The sequence below is a fragment of the Canis aureus genome, chromosome 8, assembly GCF_053574225.1.
Source record: "Canis aureus isolate CA01 chromosome 8, VMU_Caureus_v.1.0, whole genome shotgun sequence".
Classification (NCBI taxonomy): Eukaryota; Metazoa; Chordata; class Mammalia; order Carnivora; family Canidae; genus Canis; species Canis aureus.
In genome coordinates, this window is record NC_135618.1 from 71,360,561 (window position 1) to 71,383,173 (window position 22,613).

The 22,613-nt window shown below is 43.4% G+C and overlaps 1 protein-coding gene across 2 annotated transcripts; it reads right to left on the bottom strand.

The window, feature by feature from the left end:
• Window positions 1-34: 34 nt before the first annotated feature.
• On the bottom strand, window positions 35-20,646 carry BCL7B (BAF chromatin remodeling complex subunit BCL7B). 2 transcript variants are annotated; one of them, XM_077908206.1, is made up of 6 exons: window positions 20,426-20,646; window positions 16,240-16,315; window positions 4,873-4,969; window positions 2,521-2,691; window positions 1,311-1,390; window positions 35-1,089 (listed from the first exon to the last, which is right to left on the bottom strand). In XM_077908206.1, the coding sequence occupies exons 1-6, from the start codon at window positions 20,515-20,517 to the stop codon at window positions 997-999; spliced, it is 609 nt and encodes a 202-aa protein (XP_077764332.1). In that variant the 5' UTR covers window positions 20,518-20,646; the 3' UTR covers window positions 35-996. The 2 variants fall into 2 exon arrangements, with proteins under 2 accessions (XP_077764332.1, XP_077764333.1); XM_077908207.1 differs by having other exon boundaries at window positions 16,240-16,332; window positions 20,426-20,559.
• Between the last annotated feature and the right edge of the window lie 1,967 nt (window positions 20,647-22,613).

Consider the following 22,613-nt stretch of genomic DNA (forward strand, 5'->3'; position numbering starts at 1 on the left):
TGACCTTCAAGAATGAAGCACTCAAACAACAAGATGTATTTCAAATAGTTTAATTTTAAAAATATTCTATTCAGTGCTAAAATATGTCTTCACTCACTGTTGCCCATTTCCATTTTCTTAAACTTTTTTGAACAAAAAATAAAATCACAAAGTTGAATTAAACATGCAGATTTCAAAGAAGAGGGAACTTTCTAGAAAGTCTGAGCTGAAGGAGTATCGTGGGGGATGGGTACTGTTGTCAGAACCTTAAATCCTTGCTGGGGCAGAGTCTGTGGCTGGAGGCAGGGGACTGTAGCGGGAGCAGGGGATATTGGAATAAAATGTACAGGTGAGAACAGGGAAAGCTCTATGTGTGCGCGTGTGTATTTGGTGAAGAGGATGGTTACAGCAGGGGACAAAGGACTGTCAGCAGCTGGAGAGCCCATGAGAGGCAGGATATCCTCAAGAATGGGCAGAAGTGCCAGGACAGCAGGAAACCTATACAAACTTTTCTGCCCTCTTGTAGAGAAGAGCCTTTCCCTTCCCTCCAAAGTCTCCACCAGGCCTTCTCCAACAGCAGCTTACAGGCTCCTAGCCCAATGGGAAAGTTCATAAACCTACAGTCTCCATTTAAGTTCAAGTAACTTAGGCCCTCTGTCCTCTAGAGGGTACCTTCCACATCTCCTTCCTCCTGTACAAGCGCCAGCAGCTCAGTCCAGAGGTTCTGGAGCAGAGACTGCTACCTGGAGGTGACAGATGAACCTTGGGACAGCTGATACTGGGGTGCAAAAAAGACATAAGTACTCCTTTTCTCAGGAGCAAGCAGACACAGGCGCCAGGGACAGGAAGATGATGCTACAATCCCAAGTCCTATGTCCAACCTTCCAGCCCAGAAGGCTCCTATGTGCAGGCTCTGGACCCCAGTGCTTGCCCTTATCCCAGCAACAAAGCACGCCCAGAACCAGAATGCAATAAATAGAGGCAGGGGGCCAGGAGGCAAAGGGCACCAGGATGCTGCTAGCTTTCTGATGCTGTCTGCGACACTGTGGGTTGGTCCACACAGAAGCGTTTCAGGGGTGGGGCACCTGAGTCTTCCTCTTCCTCAGCAACCTAGGAATAGTCAGAGTATGAAATTATAATAGGGCCACCCCCCTCTACCAGAACCTCCCCATTCCCCCTAATTACAGCCCAGAAACCCACCCCCAACCTTCCTGCAGACAGCATTTTCCCTTGCTGCCTCCCCCCCATATTCAATGCTATAAGATCCAATTCACATCAACAGACTCCTTACTTTTTTTTTCTTTTTAGAAACTGGGAAACTGTGTTCTTACCTGTGTCTCTAGTGGAACCGGTTCTTCCTTCGTGAGGGTGGGAGGTTCATCAGCAACTTCTGAGGCAGGGAGGGAGGGCTCTGAAAAAGCAGCAAGGTCAGGGGTGCCTGGGTGGCTCAGTTGGTTAAGCAACCAACTCGATTTCGGCTTAGGGTTGTGATATCGAGACCCATGTTGGGCTCCATGTGGAGCCTGTTTAAGATTCTCTGTCCTCCCCACCCCCCCAACCGCAAAAGCCATAAGATGAGTACAACTGCACAACCTCTCCTCCCCAGGCAGGAGACTCCTGCGGAATCTGCCTCAAGCTGGGGGAGCTTCCCTAAGAGCTAGGTGAAGGTACATTGGTGAAGAACACCACCAGCTGGAGAATTAGTATATGTTATCAGAAAAAATGTGAAGGATACAATGCAAAGAGCATAATTTCTGAAGTCAGAAGGAGGGATACTGGACACATCCACTTCTACCGGTTATTAGCTATGCAATCCTGGACAAGCAGTTTAACCTTTCTAAGACTCCACTTCTTCATCTATACAATGGAGATAATACCTACTATTTCATAGAATTTTGTTGTTGTTGTTTTTAAAGAATTTATTCATGAGAGACACAGAAAGAGAAGCAGAGGCAGAGGCAGAGGGAGATACAGGCTCCCCGCAAAGAGCCCACTGCAGGACCTGACCCTAGGACCACACCCTGAGCTGAAGGCAGACACTCAACTGCTGAGCCACCCCAGGCATCCCTATTTCGTAGTTTTTGTTTTTTTTTTTAAGATTTTATTTTTACTTATTTATTCATGAGAGACACAGAAAGAGAAAAAGGCAGAGACACAGGCAGAGGGAGAAGCAGACTCCATGCAGGGAGCCCGATGTGGGACTCGATCCCGGTTCTCCAGGATCATGCCCCAGGCTGAAGGCAGCGCTACACCGCTGAACCACCCGGGCTGCCCTTTCATAGGGTTTTTGAAAGAATTATACCAGGCATCAAATATGAAAAGTGCCTTACAAAGAGTTTGGCGATCCATTATGTTGTTTGCTTTCTTCTTTCATTCCATGAGGGTAGAAAACACAACCCTTCCCCAGAAAAGCCCAAACCATTAACAAATGGTTCAAGACTCTCAGGCCCAGGGCGCCTTCTCTAACCTTCTCCTCTAAAGAAGTAAACATCAAGGACACAGGCTCCTCCAGATGCTCATCCAGGGTCAACTGCAACTCACCCTCGAGGATCTCCTGGCCCAGAGTAGGGGGCTGGGAGTCATCTGTGCGGAAGTCAGAGGTGTGTGCTGGGCTCAGGGACTCACTCTGCTGGGGGCTGGGGCTTGAGTTGGTGCTGCTGTCCACCTTGAGTTGATAGACATCAGACACGGAACTCTGGTTGCTGTTTTCATCTGAAAACCAAACATGACAAAGGCAACAGCTGAGAGTAGTAATTTTTCTTGAGAGCAACTTGGTACAGAGCTGAGGGCCTGGTGTCTCCTTAGGCAGCCACAGTCACAACCAAATGTAATGATCACTGCTCAAGACATCCCCTGAGCCAAAGGCAAACAAACAAAGGCAGGGCAAATTATTAACAGTTTAAGTTGATTAATTTAAACATTTTCTGTCTCACATCGTATTCTAAGCACCAGATCCAGCCAAAACCTTTAAGTTTATGCAACATTTAGATCTCAGGAAGGTCAAGAGAGGCTTAGTAATCCTGTCTTTATTACTTACCAATTATAGTTTGGACCTGGTATTTTCTCACTGTCCAGTGGGAAGGAGTGATGTAGCTGTGCCTCCCAACCTTTCTCACAACACAGGATGAAGAGAAAATGCTAAAATCTGCCTGGCATTCTTGGCTATCTCAAGGAGGACCTGGAGGTGGTCACACTCAGGCTCTACCTCAAGGACCAAGAAATTCACACCTGAGAAGGTCTGTCTGAAGGCTACAAGTCACCACCTAAGTTAAAAATTCAGGAGTCAAAAACTTGTTTGTCTCCCTCACCTGCAGCAGCTGGTCAACAAATCTGGTCCATCCAACTGCTCTGACATCACTTATGTTCATTCCTTCCTCTCCTGCCACTTTAGGTCAGGCCTCATTATCTCTAGCCTGGCTTCCTGCAACAGCCACCTGACTGTCCTTCCTTCAGTCTCCTGTACTCACACCTGTGCTTCTCACTACTGCTGGAGTGATCATTCTAAATCCTTCAGTGGTTCTCTGCTGCCCAAAGGATATAATCCAAACTCCAGGGTTTCCCTGGGCAGGCACAGATGGCCCTATTGCAACCCACAAAATCTTTTGTGATATCTAAACTCACTGCCTGCTGTTCTAACACACACAAGCGTTGGCTCTGGCCAAGGGAACTAACCTAAGATCCGCTTCATGCACAGATGTCTGGTAGGACTTGCTCTTTCCAGTCTTCCTGGAGAGCCCCGATACATGCCACTGTTCAGCTCAAGCATCACTTCCTCCATGGAGCCCTGTGTTCCAGGCTCCCTTGGGTGGAAATGACTACCCTCTTTATTATGCTCCTGTTGTAACCTATGCACACCTACATTCATTATTTTATACGCCAATTTCCTTCCACAATACTCTGTGCAAGCAGGCTTTGTGGCTTACTTGTCCTGGGATCTCCAGGGCAACACACATTATCTGGCACATAGTAGGAGTTCATTAAATGGTCACTGAATGAAAGGGATGGGATGGTGCCCAGACTGAGGAAATGGAGCCTCCTATGTCTCCCAGAGCTTTGTGATTATTGGACACCCCACACATAGCTAGAAGACTGTTCCCTTGTATTCTCCTTTCTCCATCATACTCATTGACCTTAGCAGGCAGTGGAGAGGTGGGGAGGGGGAATACCTGCACACTCCCAGTCTCATTCCAAAGGGAAAATTGTACACCCTTTCTAGTCTTTACTTCTACAAAGATCAGGATCTTCTACCCTAAAACAGAAGCAGCATTTTACTACAAAAAGAATAAAGTTCCATTACTTTTAAGCTTAGGCAAACACTTCTCTGAGCATAGGCTTCCTTCAACAGGGCTGATAACTGCCTGCTTTACATCATAGGCTGAGGTAAGGATAAAAACAAGAAGTTCACATGCAAGTCCTTCTGAACAGCAGCCACCACACAGGTGTGAAGGTAGTCCTGGGCCTGCAGTGCCAGGTGGGGCATTTACTGAAGACCGGTTCAGGAGGTGGAACTTTGCTCAAAGTGGAGAGGAGAGGCCCTGGCTTTGGGTGGCCTACTCTAAGACACTATCATTATCAAACATACAATCTAAAGAAAAGAGCTTCTGATCCAGAAAGCCAGGACCTAACACAGGGTCTGTCACTTACTGGTTATGTACTTTGAGATATAGAACTTCACCTCTCTGAGCCTTGGTTTCCCTAAATAGAAAACGAAGTTCCAATCATCTACCTTGCAGGGTTGTTATGTGGTTTAAACAAAAAGATGATGTGAAGTGCCAGCAAGATACCAGCAGAACAGCAGGCACTGAAGTGACACATGGAACTATTCTTCTCATTCTTAATGGGTTCATCTAAGTGCTGCTTTTCCTGCAAGGAAGACATATGGATGCAACTCACCCTGGAATTCAAGAAGGAGAGAGGAATTGGCTGAGGCATCAGAGGGAAAGCCATTAGGTTCCCGGGCTGCTGAACTGTTCGATTTTGACTTTTCTTTCTAGAAAAGGAAAAAAAGAGGAATATGACAGAGCCAAGTAGGAGACCCACAGAAAGGGAGAAGGGTGCTATGTGAGACACCACAGAGGTCTGGATTAGGACTGAATAGGAATAATGACAACAGTGTGAAAATCCAGGAGCCAAAGAATAACAGAATCCTGGACGAGGTGTCCTCAAGCCTTGGTGTCTCTATCTTGTAAAATGGATCCTGCCAGCACTAATGTCATGACTCAGAAGTAAGGGGCAGATACACAGGCTTCCACTAGAGCTCCTGTGGTTCTCTTCTGCTTTCTACCCTGAGCAGAATGCTCTATCTCACCCTTCCCTATGTGGATGGATGAGAAATACAGAGTACTCATTTGAGAAGGATTCCTGTTTTCGTAGCACAGCAGGAAAAAGGGAAAGAATGGGCCTATGATTGGACCCAAGAAGAAGTCACTTTATATATAATATAAGCAGTGATAGGACCAATCAACCCATCCATTCAGAATGATCACCCGATGTCTACCTTTGCCTATAACATTTCCTTCAAACAGGATGTAGGTTACACACGTGGGGAAATCACATGCGAAGGTAAGCGCTAGCTTGCAACAAACAAGCCCAAAGGAAAGGAAATAAATCCATCCAAACATTTGCAAATGAGAGAATCCCAACAGCCAAAAGTTTAAATCTGGGTAATCTCAAATTTGCTAATTTATACATGTTTATTATACACACATTTAATTTTTGTTATAACTTTCAATCCTCTCTTTGCAATGCATCAACTACACAAATTCATGCACCACTTTCCCTTCATTTTTCCCATATGCAGACATGATTTTAAAGCAATTACACTTCACATTTAACCACAGAAGCTGCATAAACACAATTTTTAAAAATGTATTTATTTAGAGAGAGCAAGCATGTGCTTGAGCGTGGGGAGGGACAGAGTGAATGGCAGAGGGAAAAAGTGAGAGAGAATCCCAAGCAAACTCCATGTTGAGCACAGAGCCCAATACACCATAATCATGACCTGAGCCAAAATCAAGAGTCAGATGCCCAATCAACCAAGGCGTCCCCACTGAAAACTTTTAAATGTACACTACATGAAGTTTGTGCCAATTTTTTTAAAAGATTTTATTTATTTACTCATGAGAGAGGCAGAGAGAGACAGGCAGAGACATAGCAGTGGGAAAAGCAGGCTCCATGCAGGAAGCCTGATGCGGACCTTGATCCCAGAACTCCAGGATCACGTCCTGAGCTAAAGACAGACACTCAAGCGCTGAACCACCTAGGCGTCCCTAGTTTGTGCCAATCTACTCTCTCATCAGTGATATCTCACTTCCTTGATCCTTCCCACTTCACCATTTTGATCATCATTTCCAATTTTTCCTAATGTAGCAGGTCTATACTAGTACCTTAGAAGATGGCACACGACCATGGACCACTGGAGGGCAGATAAACTGAGAGGCCTCAGCAAACACTGTGAGAAGCCCTTGGGAAACATAAAGGGAAGAGGGTCCTGGGCAGAGATGGGGAGGGGACTTCTACCGGTGCTTCTCACCCCATTTTCATGCCCAAGAGATTTAACTGCCTGACCTTTGGCCCTTTTGGGTAATAGAACCACTAGAGCCAGGGCTGGATGAAAAATCAAGGATGACTCCAGAGCTCCCCTAACTTTCATCCACCAGTACCCTGGGGCTGGCAATGACATGGAAGGATGGCAGCTCCCAGATAAAGGTAGCACTGAAGACTGGTACTAGAGAGTTCCCTGGGAGGCAGGGGAAGAGGGGGCAAGGGAAAGGCTGAATCCTGAAGCTCACTCAATAATCTGAATTCACTCAGAGGGAAACCAGAGCCTGGAGCTTATATCCTCCTTCAGTTAGGTACTGCTCGCCAAGGCAGCTCAGAGTCCCCAGGGAATAAAAAAGGAGTGCACAGAAAAAACTAACCAGACACTGCACCATTAAAGACAATAAACAGAACAAGCTATGCCAGAAGGAGACTAACAGAACACAAGAATTTAAATAAAACGTTAAGTCTCGGGGCCTGGGTGGCTCAGTCAGTTGGGAATCCAACTCTTGATTTTGGCTCAGGCCATGACCTCAGGGTCATGAGATTGAGTCCCCCCCACCAACTTTGGGCTTGGCCTGAGTGTGGAGCCTGCTTAGGATTCTTTCTCTCCCTCTGCCCCTCTCCCCACCCCCAACTTGTGCCTGATGCTCTCTCCCTAAAAAAAAAGAAAAGAAATTTTAAAAAGTCTTCTCAGAAAGATAAGGATACTGGAAAGTTGTTTTGAAGAACCACCAATTGAGGAAATTTTGTATGAACAATTATTGAAAATAAAAATTACGTGAATGAGTCTAGTAGCAGAAATAGATACAGCTAAAAATGAGCAAAAACTGGACTGAGAAATCAGAACACAGAGAAAAGAATGAAGAGATGAAACAAAAGGAAAGGGAAAAAATAAAGAAGCTAGATATGAACACCACAGGATATTCTTACAGAAGTCCTAGGAGAACAAAGGAAAGAAAGTCTAGAAGTTTCCCGGAATACAAGAGGACCACCTATGAAGAATCAAGAAGAATTAGTCTGACATTAGATTGCTCAATAGTAAAACCAGAAGCAAAACAATTGAGTAATAGTTTCAAAATGCTGAAAGAAAATAATTTTGAACCTAGCATTTCAGATGTAGGTAAAATGATCAGATAAACATGAAAATGAAACAAAGGTATTTTCAAGAGTAAAAAGATATTTTCAGAAAGTTTTCTCCACAAAAGCTCTCTTTAACAAAACTCTTGAAGGATACATTCCAAGAAAAGACATGAATCTAGGAGAAACCAATAATAAATAGGTACAGTTAGTATATAATCAGTAACACTTACTTTGTCTAACTAAGCAATGACTAAAACAAGAAATATTTGTAAAAACTGAAATACATGAACTGAATATCGGATCTGAAATTCCAGTCAAAACTAAGGACAGGGTAGGGATGGAAGTGGGGGGAGGGGTGAAAAAGAAGTGGTTAAAAATGTGTCATGAGTATTGAGTATTACCAAGTTCCAAGGGTAAATGCAGATTTTTAAAGATTTTATTTATTTATTCATGAGAGACATACAGAGAGAGGCAGAGATATAGGCAGAAAGAGAAGCACGCTGCAATGTGGGACTCAATCCTAGGACCCCAGGATCACAGCCTGAGCCAAAGGCAAATGCTCAACCACTGAGCTACCCAGGTGCCCTAAATGCAAATTTTGATAAGCTTCACACATTGACAGGGAAATATAGTAAGTATAAGTCTTATTAAGTTAGAGGCAGACAATAAAAAAATGAAAATACAGAACTTTCAAATCAACAAAGAAAAATTTGTTTAGCCATCATGAGAAGAAGACAGAAAAGAAGAGCATATTATGGCAGAAATCCTTGTCCATATTAATAGAATTTTTAGGTGGTCACACTTCCCCAGCCTTCCTGGACCCTACATGTCATACAAACTATTACAAACACACATAGCAAGTATATATGTCCCGAGGCAATTTCTCGGAGATTCCTACTAAAATTCATGAAAATTCCATCTGCCCATCCTTCCAATCCTCTGCTGTCTAGAGCCTAAATATGTAGAATGAATGGCTGGACCTTGACCTTGGAATACAAGGTCAAAACTAGAGCAGAGGAATGGGGAGTTATTTAATGGGTATAGAGTTTAGTTTTGCAAGATGAAGAAGCCTGGAGAAACTGTACACTTAAACATAAAAAATAAAAAAAATATACTGTACACTTAAAAAAATGGTTAAGATGGTAAATTTTATGGTACATATCCTTTATCATAATTTAAAATAAACTAAAATTAAGTCATTACTCTCTTAAAAAATTAAAAAAAAAAAAAAAAAAAAGGAGCAGAAAGGTTGGAAGAAGCCTGGGCCCTGGGGACTTCTGGAGATCCATAATGAGTCATGGACTGCATGCTTCTATTCCTCTAAGAAAAAGAGTAAAATAAACTTCTTAAGCCATTGCTATTTTGAGTTTTCTGTCACCCACAGCAAAACCTAATGCTGATACACCCAATAAAAAAACACGAAACAGGGATCCCTGGGTGGCGCAGCGGTTTAGCACCTGCCTTTGGCCCAGGGCGCGATCCTGGAGACCCGGGATCGAATCCCACGTCGGGCTCCCGGTGCATGGAGCCTGCTTCTCCCTCTGCCTGTGTCTCTGACTCTCTCTCTCTCTATCTCACTGTGTGCCTATCATAAATAAAAAAAATAAAAAAAAAAATAAAAAAAAAAACACGGAACAGAATTTCAAGACATACCAATCAAACATAAATCAAAAGGAGACAGGGTAGAAATTATAATGTCAAAGTTGAATTTGAGGTGAAAAAGGGCTGGATATAAAGGACAAAGAAGGACATTACATGCTGGTAAAATGAATGACAGGTGAAGATAATATAATAATAATGGCACAATCATAAATACATCAAAAACAGAGCTTCAAACATAAAGTAACAAGTGACTCATCAGCCATGAAGAAGCAAACAAGTCAACAATTTCACACACCCTTCTCAGAAACAGTTAAGACAAACATAAAAAAAAAGCAAAGATACAGAAGATTGAGTAACATAATAAATGCTTCAATTATTTAATTTCATATCTAGAGAGTATATTTTATTTTATTTTTATTTTTATTTTTTTAAAGATTTTATTTATTTATTCATGAGAGACACAGACAGAGAGAGAGTAAGGCAGAGACACAGGCAGAGGGAGAAGCAGGCTCCATGCAGAAGCCTGATGTGGGACTCAATCCCGGGACTCCAGGATCACGCCTTGGACCGAAGGCAGGCACTAAACCGCTGAACCACCCAGGGATCCCCTAGAGAGTATATTTTAATCACAAGTGAATGATCTGAAAATCATGTACCAGAACAGATCACCAAAAAAGTTCCAATAATCCCAAAGAACTAATATCCTACCAATTTAATAAAATCAGTACACCCATTTTTTAAAAGATTTTATTTATTTATTCATGAGAGGCAGAGACATAGGCAGAGGGAGAAGCAGGCTCCCTGCAGGGAGCCCGATGCAGTACTCTATCCTGGAACTCAAGGATCACACCCTGAGATGAAGGTAGACACTCAACCACTGAACCATCCAGGCATCCCAATCAGTACACCAATTAAAAAGAAATAGTTCAAAAATAATCTAACACATCTAGAAATAAAAAATAATTATATTAAATAAACTTTGGATTAAAGAGGAAACCAAACCAAACTCTTAAAAAGAGTTTTAAGTTTATGAAAAACTTAAAACTTAATTACTCCCTCAAAAAAAAAAACAAGGGATCCCTGGGTGGCGCAGCGGTTTGGCGCCTGCCTTTGGCCCAGGGCGCGATCCTGGAGACCCGGGATCGAATCCCACATCGGGCTCCCGGTGCATGGAGCCTGCTTCTCCCTCTGCCTATGTCTCTGCCTCTCTCTCTTTCTCTCTCTCTGTGACTATCATAAATAAATAAAAAAAATTAAAAAAAATTAAAAAAAAAAAAACAAAAAACAAAAACCTTAATTACCCCACTGATGACATTCATACATGTCAAAATTTGGGAGATGACTAAAGTGAAATATACTTCATTTTTAATGAATCTCTATGTCCGGGAACCCTGGGTGGCGCAGCGGTTTAGTGCCTGCCTTTGGCCCAGGGTGCGATCCTGGAGACCCAGGATCGAATCCCATGTCGGGCTCCCGGGGAATGGAGCCTGCTTCTCCCTCTGCCTATGTCTCTGCCTCTCTCTCTCTCTCTGTGTGACTATCATAAAAAAAAAAAAAAAAAAACTAAAAAAAAAAAAAAAAAAAAAAAAGAATCTCTATGTCCAACGTGGGCCTCAAACTCATGACCGTGAGATCAAGAGTTGCACGTTCTACCAAGTGAGCCAGGCAGGTGCCCCAAAAGCAAAGTACATTAAAAAAAAAAAAAAAGGGGGTATCTGGCTGGTTCAGTCAGAGGAGCATGTGAGTCTTGATCTCAGGGTTGTGAGTTCAAGTCCTACGTTGGGCAGAGATTACTTAAATAAATAAAACTTTAAAAAAATGAAAATAATTTTTTAAAACTAGAAAAAAAGGAAGTTCAATACAATAGGCTAGAAAAAGAACAGAGTAGACTCAGTAAAACAAAAAGGAAATAATGGCAAAAACTAATTAAATAGAGAACAAAGCAAACAAAAGATCAACAAAAATTACAAGATTTTTAAAATAAAGGCTTTAGGAGAGACAATAAATCAGATCATATTATGGGAAAAACAACACATGGAAAAAAGGTAAAATAATTATCAATATAATGAAGACTTTAAGGTACATAATAATATTATGAATAACTAACTGCATACCAACACATGTGAAAACTCTGATCAGTGTTCAGAGGTACTGTTGGCATCTGAGCAGCCCAATTAATTCCTCATTGTACAAAGACTGAGTCATGCACTCTAAAACTTTAGCATTACTGGCCAACCGAAAAGTACCCTGCCTCATTTCTAAACACAACTGGAGAAATGAAGAATGTGGATGACCTAGCACTGAACCCTATTAAAGAACCAATGGCCTATTTGGAATGCATAGTTTCTAGGAAGTATATAAAATGCAGAATAAGTACAAAAAAAAGGAGAAAACCTAAATACATCAATCACCATTAAAGTTACCATGATGATAATCAACATCCCTCTACTAAAGGCCCAGAGAGTACTAAAGGTGACCTCTACCAAACTTCCTCATTTTATACTAGTTGTTCTAGAAATCAAAAAAGGGGAAATTGCCTAACTTGTTTTAGGAGATGAATGTAATTTTAATATCATAACAAGGTAAAGATAGCATAATAAAAGAAAATTATAGACCAATTTAACTTATGAACCAGATGCAAATATCTTAAATGTAATATCTATGAATGGACTACTACATCCTATGGGGGGAAAGAAAGCAGATCCAAGTAGAATATCTTTTAGGGATACAAGAATGTAAAAGTTTCAACATCAGAAATTTAGTAATATAATTCAGCATACTAATACATCACAGATGAGAGAAGGAAAATTGCATGAATACTTCAGTAAATGCAGGAAAAGCAGCTGGATAAAGTCCAACATCTATCCATAATTTTTTTGTTTTTGTTTGTTTTTTTAAGATTTTATTTATTCATTCATGGGAGACACAGAGACATAGAGGGAGAAGCAGGCTCTCCACAGGGAGCCTGATGTGGGACTCAATCCCCGGACCTGAGATCCCCTAAGCCAAAGGCAGATGCTCAAGCACTGAGCCACCCAGGCATCCCTCTATTCATAATTTTTAATGAATCTTAGAAAAATAAAAAGAGAAGTGAATTGTTATTTTGATAAGGCTATCTTCCCAAGAACCTATAGCAAGAGAGAAAATTCATCCTACTTAATAAATACAAAATACTGATGGTAAATAAAAGTTACTTTAGCCCAGGAGGAAAGTACAATAACAACAAAATGGAGAGCTCAAAATCAGATCTAGATATGAATACAGCACACAACAGAGATAACATCACAAATCATTAAAGGATAAGTTGTTTTTTGTTTTTTTTTTTAATGATAGTCACACAGAGAGAGAGAAAGAGGCAGAGACACAGGCAGAGGGAGAAGCAGGCTCCATGCACCGGGAGCCCGACGTGGGATTCGATCCCGGGCCTCCAGGATCGTGCCCTGGGCCAAAGGCAGGCGCCAAACCGCTGCGCCACCCAGGGATCCCCCTTTTTTTTTTTTTATGATAAGGGATAAGTTATTTAGTAAATAGTATTAGGGCAAATAGCTCTCTGTACGAAGGAAAAATAAAATTAGATCCGTATCTCCATCACTAAAGAAAAACAACACAAAACATAACAATACATGTTGTTTGGAGATGTTGTTTATGATCATGCAATGCAGAATAATTTTGAAACAAGAGTCAAAAAGCAAAAGCTGAGGTACCAGGGTGGCTCAGCTGGTTAAGCATCTGCCTTTGGCTCAGGTCATGATCCTGAGGTCCTGGGATGGAGCACCTCCTCCCAGCTCCCTGCTCAGCAGGGAACCTGCTCCCCTCCCCCCACCTCTCCCTTTGCTTGTTTTCTCTCTCAAATCTTTATAAAAACAAACAAAACAACCAAACAAAAAACCCACGAAAAACAAAAGCCATAAGAAAAAACTAATTTGACACAAAAAATTTAAAGGAATTAAAGGCTGTTACAGTTATTAGACAGGCAACGTGTTAGACAAAGGTATCTGCAATGTACAAAACTAACCAGAGTTTTTTGTACCTAGGATATTAACAAATAATCCATGCAAATCAGAAAGGGAAAGACAGGAAACCCAACATAAGCAAAAGAAATCAGAGAAGGTATTTATTTTATTTTTTATTTTTATTTATTTATTTTTTTTTTGGTATTTAAATGGATAAAAAGGAAATCTGAATGGAAACCTGAAGAGATGAAGTCATTCACCTCATGAGTCATCAGAGAAATGTAAAATAAACAAAGAGATCTAGCAGACTGGCAGGACTGGTAGTATCAACTGCTGGTGAAATAGAAATGTGAACCCCCTGGCACTCCTGGGGAAGTGTACTAACTACACTGGTGCAGCCCTAAGAGAGAGACTGGGCAGCAGTTAGAAAAAACAATTGGCACGTACACCTTAACAGCAATCTCACTCCTGGGCATTTATCCCAGAAGTCATCTAGAAGAATGGTTTAAGGGATGTCCATTGCAACCACCTGTGCTCCCAAAAAACTGGATGCAAACACACAGAAACACCCATATTCAGACACGTGAAATATGGCAAACGTGGCTCTACAAAGCGGGAGGAAAAGAACAGTCTTTTCAATAAATGGTGTTGGGACAAATGTACATCCAGGTGGAAAAAAATGAAAATTGGCCCATACTTCAAAATATACAAAAATCAATGCCAAGTGTGTTATAAATGAGAACTGAATAGAAGACTCTATGGAAGATTATCTTTGTGGGCTCAAAGAAGGAAAAGATTTTAAGACATTTAATAGTACTTACTAACTTTAAAGGAAAAGATTAATTATTTTGTCCACATTAAAATTAACAACTTCTGTGACAAGGCAGCCTAAAGTAAAGACAGTACAAAGGGAAGCCGTGGAATAGAAAAAGGTATGGATAGTATATAATCAAGAAAGGATTTGTTTGTCTAGAACACCGAGAATTCCTACAAGTCATAAGGAAAAAACAATCAAATGGACTTAAAGAGGCACTTCCTGAAACAGGAAATTGGAAAAGTTCAAGCCTAAACACTGAAAAGGTGCTCAATCTCATTAGTAATTACATAGTCACCAAATTGAAATCCCAAAATATCTTTACATGTAAGAAATAATAGCAACTGTTGATGAGGGTTTGGAGCTCTGAGAACTCTCCTGGTGGGAATACAAAATGGGTACAATCACTCTGAGAAAGTTTAGCATTAGCTACTACTATAGTTCAATATACCCATACTCTCAACACTCAGCAATTCCACTCCTAGGAGGAAATCCTAGGAAAACCCCCACATATGCTGACCCATAAACTGAATAAGAACGTTCACCAGGAACATTGTTCCTATTACCCTAAACTGGGAACAACTCAAATACCCATCTATAGGAGGACCAGAGAGGTAAATCATGGTACAGGCCTATAATATTCCATATAGCAACGAAAAGGGACAAATGGTTCCAAAGACAACATGGATGAATTTCACAAACACAACGCTGAGCAAAAAAAGCAAGACACACAAAAATAGATCCTTTATAATGCCATTTACATAAAGTTAAAAGTGTTTACAAATGAGTACAGCAGTGATAAGAAAAGCAAAAGTAGGAGGGAGGCTTCCTCTGGCGAGGGAAGGGAAGCCAGAAAGAGTTAAACAGAGGCCTCTGGGGAAATGAGCAATGCTGTTTTTTGACCTGGGTGGTTTTTACAAGGGTACTAGCTTTATGTTTTTTCATTATACCATATTATGTTTTATATATTTTTCTGTATGTGTCTTCCATTTGAACTTTTCGAAAACAATTAGGGAAAAAAAGTTGGGAGACCATCTCAGTGTTTATCACTCAGGGAAGGTGTAGATGTATGTGGTCACTGCATATAAGAGAATACGACATTAAAAAAAATAAAAAAAAATAAAAAAAAAAAAGAATACGACATAAAATTCAAAGGTAGTAACTCTATTTACAATTATAGAAACATGGATAGTTCTCAAAAACAAGGTTGAACAAAAGAAAAGAAATGGGTTTTTAGTACAATGCTCTATAAATTTTAAAGAGCAAACATGATACAATGCTATGTATTTTTCTTTAAAGATTTACTTATTCGAGATAGAGTCAGAGATATCACACTCACCACAGCATGAACAGGAGGGGAAGAGGGAGACAGAGAGAGAATCTGAAGCAGACTCTACAATGAGTGCAGAGCCTGACATGGGGCTCAATCTAACAACCCAAAACCAAGAGCTGGACGGACACTCAACCAACTACACCATCCAGGTACCCCAAAGCCATGTATTTTTCAAGAATACACAAATATCCATATAAACCCACAGAAAAGGAATCAGAAAAGTATAGATACATATAAAACACAGGGCACTTGGGTGGCTCAGCGATTGAGTGTCTGCCTTTGGCTCAGGTCATGATTCCCCAGGGTCCTGGGATCGAGTCCCACATCGGGCTCCCCACAGGTAGCCTGCTTCTCCCTCTGCCTATGTCTCTGTCTCTCTCTCTCTGTGTCTCTCATGAATAAATAAAATCTTAAAAAAAAAAAAAAAAAAAACAGCCATCCATATAAGTCCATGGAAGAGGAATTACAAAAGTATATATACATATAAAACACATACAATAGACTATATAGTGAACAGCTAATCAGATAAGAGCAAGTTAGCAAATTTTTTCTCACAGGGCCAGATAAATACTTTAGGCTTTGCAAGCATTTAGGTCTTATGGCAACTACTCAATTCTGCCATTATAACTCAAAAGCAGCCACAGACAATAAGGAAACCAATGTGCATAGTTATATTCCAAACTGACAATCACAAGGAGCAGGCCTGCATTGTGGTTCATCAAGCCTTGAAAAAAAGGAACAGGTTAAGGAAAGGGAATAAAGGAGGGAAATAATAGTAAGACAGACTTTGCATGGATCAACCACAAAGGGTGCCATGAACTACTTTCAACTCAATTTTGGGGAATAAATTCCTTTATAATTAAGAGACAATGAAGGAAAGAACAAAAGGAAGTAAACAGTACCTTTTTGTTGTTTTGATTTTCTTCCACACTTACCTCCTTGCTGTCTGTCACAGGAACCCATTTAAATATCCTAAGAGATGTGTCACCCACAGTCACCCACTTTTTCTCCCTGAAAGAAAGACACTTCTTAAAACCAATAAATAAAGATATTTTGTTCATAATGTGATTTTCTACCTCTCAGATCATTCCTTCAGTCTTTCAAAATAATTTTTAATTTAAGTTTATTTATTTTAGTGATCTCTATACCCAACGTGTGGCTTGAGCTTACAACCTCAAAATCAAGAGTCACGTGGTCTTCCAACTGAGCCAGCCAGGTTCCTCAAGTTTCTTCAATCTTGAATGTCTTCTAAACTTCCTTTCCAGGGACGCCTCGGTGGCTCAGCAGTTAAGTATCTGCCTTCAGCTCAGGCCCTGATCCTGGGTGTGGGGATTGAGTCCTGCATGGGGCTTCCTGAGAGGAGCCCACTTCTCCCTCTGCCTATGTCTCTGCTTCTCTCTCTGTGTCTCTCATGAATGAATAAATAAAATCTTTAACAAATAAATAAACTTCCTTTCCATCAAATTACACATTAAAAAAAAAAGTTTTATTTATTTGACAGAGAGAGAGAGCATAAGCAGGAGGAGCAGCAGGCAAAAGGAAGGGAGACAGAAAGAGAAACAGGCTTTCTGCCTGACAGGGGGCTCAATCCCAGGACACTGGGATCATGACCCGAGCTGAAGGCAACACTTAACTGACTGAATCACTCAGGTGACCCTGTACCTTACCTTTCGATGCAAAATCATCACTTCCAGAAAGACTTCTCTATCAAATTCCTTTGGCTCTGAATCTTCTGCTTGCCTTTTCTCAGTGTACCAAAGCCCTTTTTATCTTACTGACTACACTCATATCAAGTACCAGCATATTTTCACACTCAGGTATCTACCAAGCATTACTTTATTTTACAAAAATTAATTGAATTCTACTGATATTTATAAAGCCCTATTAAACAAGGCCCTGCAGGGATCCCTGGGTGGCGCGGCAGTTTGGCGCCTGCCTTTGGCCCAGGGCGCGATCCTGGAGACCCGGGATCGAATCCCACATCGGGCTCCCGGTGCATGGAGCCTGCTTCTCCCTCTGCCTATGTCTCTGCCTCTCTCTCTCTCTCTCTCTCTCTCTGTGACTATCATAAATAAATAAAAATTAAAAAAAAAACAAAAACAAAGAAAAACAAGGCCCTGCAGAAGATAAAGAACATGTAAGATATGGACCCTCACAGGAGCACATAGGAATAAAAAACTCAGTAAGGACATTGTTGTGACACATCAAAGTGATAAGGAAGCAGAGAAAAAGGCTGAAAGATGGTAAGGCAGGGCTATGACATGGAAGGAGAATTCCTAGGTCTCCTGTGGAACTCCAGGTTGAAACACAATTCCATTCAGAAATAATCGCAGGTGCAGAACACGATGCTTCCAAGTCTTACACTAGTTTCTGGAAGAGATTGAAGACTGAGCCACGCAAAGACTGCTTTAAGGTTTTGTCTTACAGGTAAAGTTACTTTTGAGGTAAGCCTTAAAAAAATTAAGCTTTGGGCAGCCCTGGTGTCTCAGCAGTTTAGCACCGCCGTCAGCCCAGTGATCCTGGAGTCCCGGAATCAAGTCCCACGTTGGGTTCCCTGCATGGAGCCTGCTTCTCCCTCTGCCTGTGTCTCTGTGCCTCTCTCTCATGAATAAACAAATAAAATCTTAAAAAAAAAATTAAGCCTTAAAAAAATTAAGCCTAGGGGCACCTGGGTGGCTCAGGGCTTGAGCATCTGCCTTTGGCTCAGGTGGTGATCCCAGGGTCCTGGGATTGAGTCCCATATCAGGCTCCCCACAGGGAGCCTGCTTCTCCCTCTGCCTATGTCTCTGCCTCTCTGTGTCTCTCATGAATAAATAAATAAAATCTTTTTAAAAAAATTAAGCCTAAAAAAAAATTTTCCCCCAGTTTTGGGGGAATGCAAGTGACATTCTTGAATAAGGATTAGATTATGGACAAGCAGAGCTGGGGAGCCTGAAGAATGACTTGTGAAAGTTTCAAATCCAAATGTGAGGTTCCAGAAAAGCAAAAAAAGCAAGTGTTGTGACTGCTGATATTGATGATGCCGTTCAACAAACAGAAAGAAGAATCAACTACAGACTTAGCAAACTGAAATTAATTCCTGGACTGACCACTCCACTTCCTCATGATCCTGTGCTAGACCTTGGGCACACAGGCAGCAAGATGTACAGTCCCTACCCTCACAGAGCCTCATTCCAATTGGAAACAGAAATCAAACAACTCATTTCATAGTTGCTTAATCATTAGACTTAACCACATCAAACTGCCACTTCAGTTAAGTTAAAAAGTCAAATATAGGAAATGTCTTATTATTCAATCTAATACAATTGTGGAAAGTTCTATGAAGGGGACCTGATTTAGATTAGAAATCTTAAAAGGTGTCCCTTGAGAAAGCAATTTTTGTGAGTAGTTAACTGGTCAAGGAGTGAGTAGTTAATTAGTCGAGGAGAAGGTAGATGATACCAGGCTTCCTGTGGCTCCCGCTGAAAGATGGCAAGCCACACGGGGAAAGAGGGCAGTCTGAGCCAGTCCAGTGAGGCAGGAAGACCATCTTTGGTCTTTAACCTAAGAGCAAGAAGAGGTCACTGAAGCATTGTTTCTACAGCAGGGGAATGCTATGATAATATTTACACTGAAAAGTGAAATCACTCTGAGTGCAGTGTGATGAATGGACTGGGTAATGAGAGTTGAAGAAAGCCAAGAGTTCCAGATGAGAGAGGATGGTCCTCTGGCCAGACTGCTGGGGCTGGGGGTCAGGGTTCAGCAGAGATGGCCAGAAGAAAAAGAAAGGTGTGCTGATTCTTAGGTTTCACCAAAAAACAAACAAACCCCAACCCTAGGAGGATTAGATTTGGAGGGAAAAAAATCATTAATTATTTAATATATACGAATCTCAACTACATATAAAGCTCTTATATATAAAGAAATAAGAAGGGGCAGCCCTGGTGGCCCAGTGGTTTAGCGCCGCCTTCAGCCCAGGGTGTGATCCTGGAGTCCCGGGATCGAGTCCCACGTCAAGCTCCCTGCGTGGAGCCTGTTTCTCTCTCTGCCTGTGTCTCAGCCTCTCTCTCTCTCTCTCTCTGTCATGAATAAATAAAATCGGAAGGAAAGGAAGGAAGGAAGGAACTTGTGAGGGAGGGGGATCCCTGGGTGGCTCAGCGGTTTAGTGCCTGCCTTTGGCCCAGGGCGCCATCCTGGAGTCCCGGGATCGAGTCCCACGTCGGACTCCTGGCACGGAGCCTGCCTCTCTCTATGTCTATAAATAAATAAATAAATAAATAAATAAATAAATCTTTAAAAAAAAAAAAAGGTACTTGTGAGGGAAACGAAGAGACACGCAAAAACAAAAACAACACCTGAAGTAATGATGCCCCTGGAGTGGATAGAGGTCTCTGGAAGGAAGGCTAACCTCTACCTGGGCTTTAAAACTATTACTAGCAGTCGGCCAGATTAAAAGACTCAAGAAGTTGGAGCAAACAGTTGGCTGTTAAACTTTTAATGTGATGATGCATCGAAGTTCCTGATACAAAACAGGCGGCCAACCGGCCCTGCAATGAACATCACACAAGCCGTTTCCAAATGAGGGTAGGTCTCGACGACTGCTTTATCAACAGCCTACCCAGCTGGCGGCGTGCGGGCCAGTGCACTGGGGGGAAAGGCGGGTTTTGATTCCCTTGACCACGGCTGCTCCCGTGACAAGTAGGTTTAGCGAGCAGCTCTCACCAAACTTAAAACGAGTTAACACGTAGAGCGCTCAGCCTGGCTGGCGGGAACCCCCCCGAGACTGTCAGCTACCACGCGGGGCAGCTCAGAGGCAGCAAGGCTCCCGAGACCCGCCGGGTGGGGCGCGGCGCGCGAACGAGGCCACGCAGCCACCACGGCGGCCGGAAGCCCGCAGCCCCTCCGGGAGACGCGCGGCCCTCGGGCAGGTGGGCGGGCCCGCGAGCCGGGCGACCCCCTGATTGGCGGCAGCCGGCGCGCCCTCTGACCTCACGCCGACGCGAGCTGCACCCTCCTCCCGCCTTCTCCCGCTCCCCCCTCCCCCCAGCGCCTGCCGGTCGGCGCCCACCCCGCCAGCCAGTCTCGCGCTCCTCTGGGCCTGGGCTGGCGACCCCGCCGGCACCCTCGGGTCCGGCCCCTCACCATTTCCGCACTTTCTCGATGGCCGCCATCACCTTCTTGATGTCGTCCTTGGCCCGGCTGCGGGTCTCTGCCCGGACCGACCGGCCCGACATGGCGGCAGCGGGAGCGGCGGGGGCCGGGGCACTGCTCCCAAGACCCAGGGAATCGCGCGCCTCACGCACCGCCGCCCGCCCGCCGCAGCAGCGTCACCGCAGCCGTCGCCCCCTCCGTGCGCGCGTGCGCGAGGAAGCGCGCGCACCCGCCCGCCTCTTGGGGCTCGAGGCCTCAGCGCGCCTGCGCGCCCCGCCCCGGGCGGCCCTCCCTGGGCGCCCCAGGAGTCTCCCGTCTGCCCCCGTGCAGGCCGCGGTTCGCGAAGAGCGGCGGCACGTGCTGCGGGCAAGGCGAGGTGCGAGGCGCTGCCCGTGGGCTCCCTTTCGGGGTTTGGAGGTCGGCACCTTTGCCCTCTTGCCGGGGTTGCTGCCTTTAGCTACGTGTTATGCATTTGACCCGAACGGGTGCGCGGTTCTGTTGCCTCTCCTCTCCAGCTCCCTTGCTTTCCGGATAGTACTGTTGTGCTCTAACCACAGAATCTCACACCTTAATTCAGTATATTCTCCTAACTTGGCACACACCGGCTCCCTTCCTGGAATTCTCATCACTTTACCTGTGAACTGACCACGTAGTCTACTAACATCCAGATCCAACTCAGAGAAGCCTTCCCCTGCTATCCTCAGGTTCCGCTTAGCACTCTACATCACTGTCTGATTTAATCCTGCAGTCGTTGACTGAGTGGTGCTTGCGTTCTGCAAGGCTACGTGGTCAATGCTGAGGACAAAACCTGGGTTTTTGCCTTCAAAGAGCTTCCAGTTCAGAACATCCAGACCAGAAAACAGGCCTTTTAAATGCCATTTTATGAATGATAGGCTAAAGTAGTCCTAATCCAAATAAGGGGTGTCCAGAGGCTTCCGGGAAAATATAACCTTGAAGTCGACCTCTGAAAACGGGATACAAGTGCAACTGCTCCAAGACATGTGTCCACACATTGTAGAACATGCTCAATAAATATTTGGGTGAATGTTGAATTTTGAGAGCAGCTTCTTTGCTCTCCATTCCCTCCCCCATATTTATTGATGCCTGCGGTATTTAGGGAGGCTTCATAGAGTAACAGCCTCAGGAGACATAAAGGAAGCAGGTGACAGTTTGCATTGATTGATTGGCAGTGGTTACTTCTCTCACTCTAGAGAAACCTCCTTCTGTATGCCTCAGAAAAATGCCTAGCTAACTCGAACTCGACACAGCCTCTGACTATGTTCAGGCATTCATGACTAACATCACGATTTGATAAGCATATGCTGTCTTGCTAATGAGAAGCCTGGGAATAGCATCTGCCTGACTGAGGACTGGAAGAGCTGAACCAGCATGTGGAGAGAAGGGATGATTCTAGAACTAATGGGATCAGAGGTGGCCTATCTGTTTCTCAAGCCCAACTGATCCAAAATAACTCAATGCAAGTACAGCCTGAGCACCTGTTATATGCCCTAGAGCATGTAGGCCACTGTGATGCCAAGATGAGTAAGATACACTCCCTGCCCTTGAGGTGAGGATAAAGAATGCAGTAGAAAAAACACAAGGCAGAACATGCATGCCAGGTGTCGTGAAAGAGGCCAGCTTTCTAGGATTCTCCCAATTCTGTTCACAGATCCCGCTGGTGCAAGTACACAGCTTAACAACCCCTGGCAGTTATGTCTAACTTCTCTCTCCCCTTCGTCTAAGTGCTGGCCAGCCTCCCCTCTGAGTTTCTTGCCTATAGCTTCTTCCTACTCCAAGGCCCACTGCTCCTTCCAGCAGTGCACTAGCATCCTGCACCCAGCTGTCCTCTAGCCAGTCATCCACCTTCCTCAGGCCATCCCCTGTTCTGAACACTCCATGATCTCCCTGTTTTCTGCCCACATCTGTCCACCTAGCCCTATTCCCTACCTCATCTCTCCTGGAGCTCTCTCTACATAAGAGAATGATTAAAGTGGGCACCTACCAACTACTCCCCACAGGCCACACAAATGCCCTCTGTTGACAGCCTTTTCTTTAAAAAAAAAAAAAAAAAAGTTGCAGCTTGGGGTGTCTGGGTGGCCCAATTGGTTAGGTGTCTGACTCTTGATTTCAGCCCAGGTCATGGTCTTGGGGTCTTGGGATTGAGCCCCATGTCAGACTC

Coding starts and splice junctions, on each gene's coding strand:
- BCL7B (XM_077908206.1), bottom strand. CDS start 20,517: ATGTCGGGCCGGTCGGTCCGGGCAGAGACCCGCAGCCGGGCCAAGGAC. Junction 2,692..4,872: donor TCTCCTTCTTGAATTCCAGG/GTGAGTTGCATC, acceptor TTTGGTTTTCAG/ATGAAAACAGCAACCAGAGT. Junction 1,391..2,520: donor GGGCCAGGAGATCCTCGAGG/GTGAGTTGCAGT, acceptor CTGCTTTTTCAG/AGCCCTCCCTCCCTGCCTCA.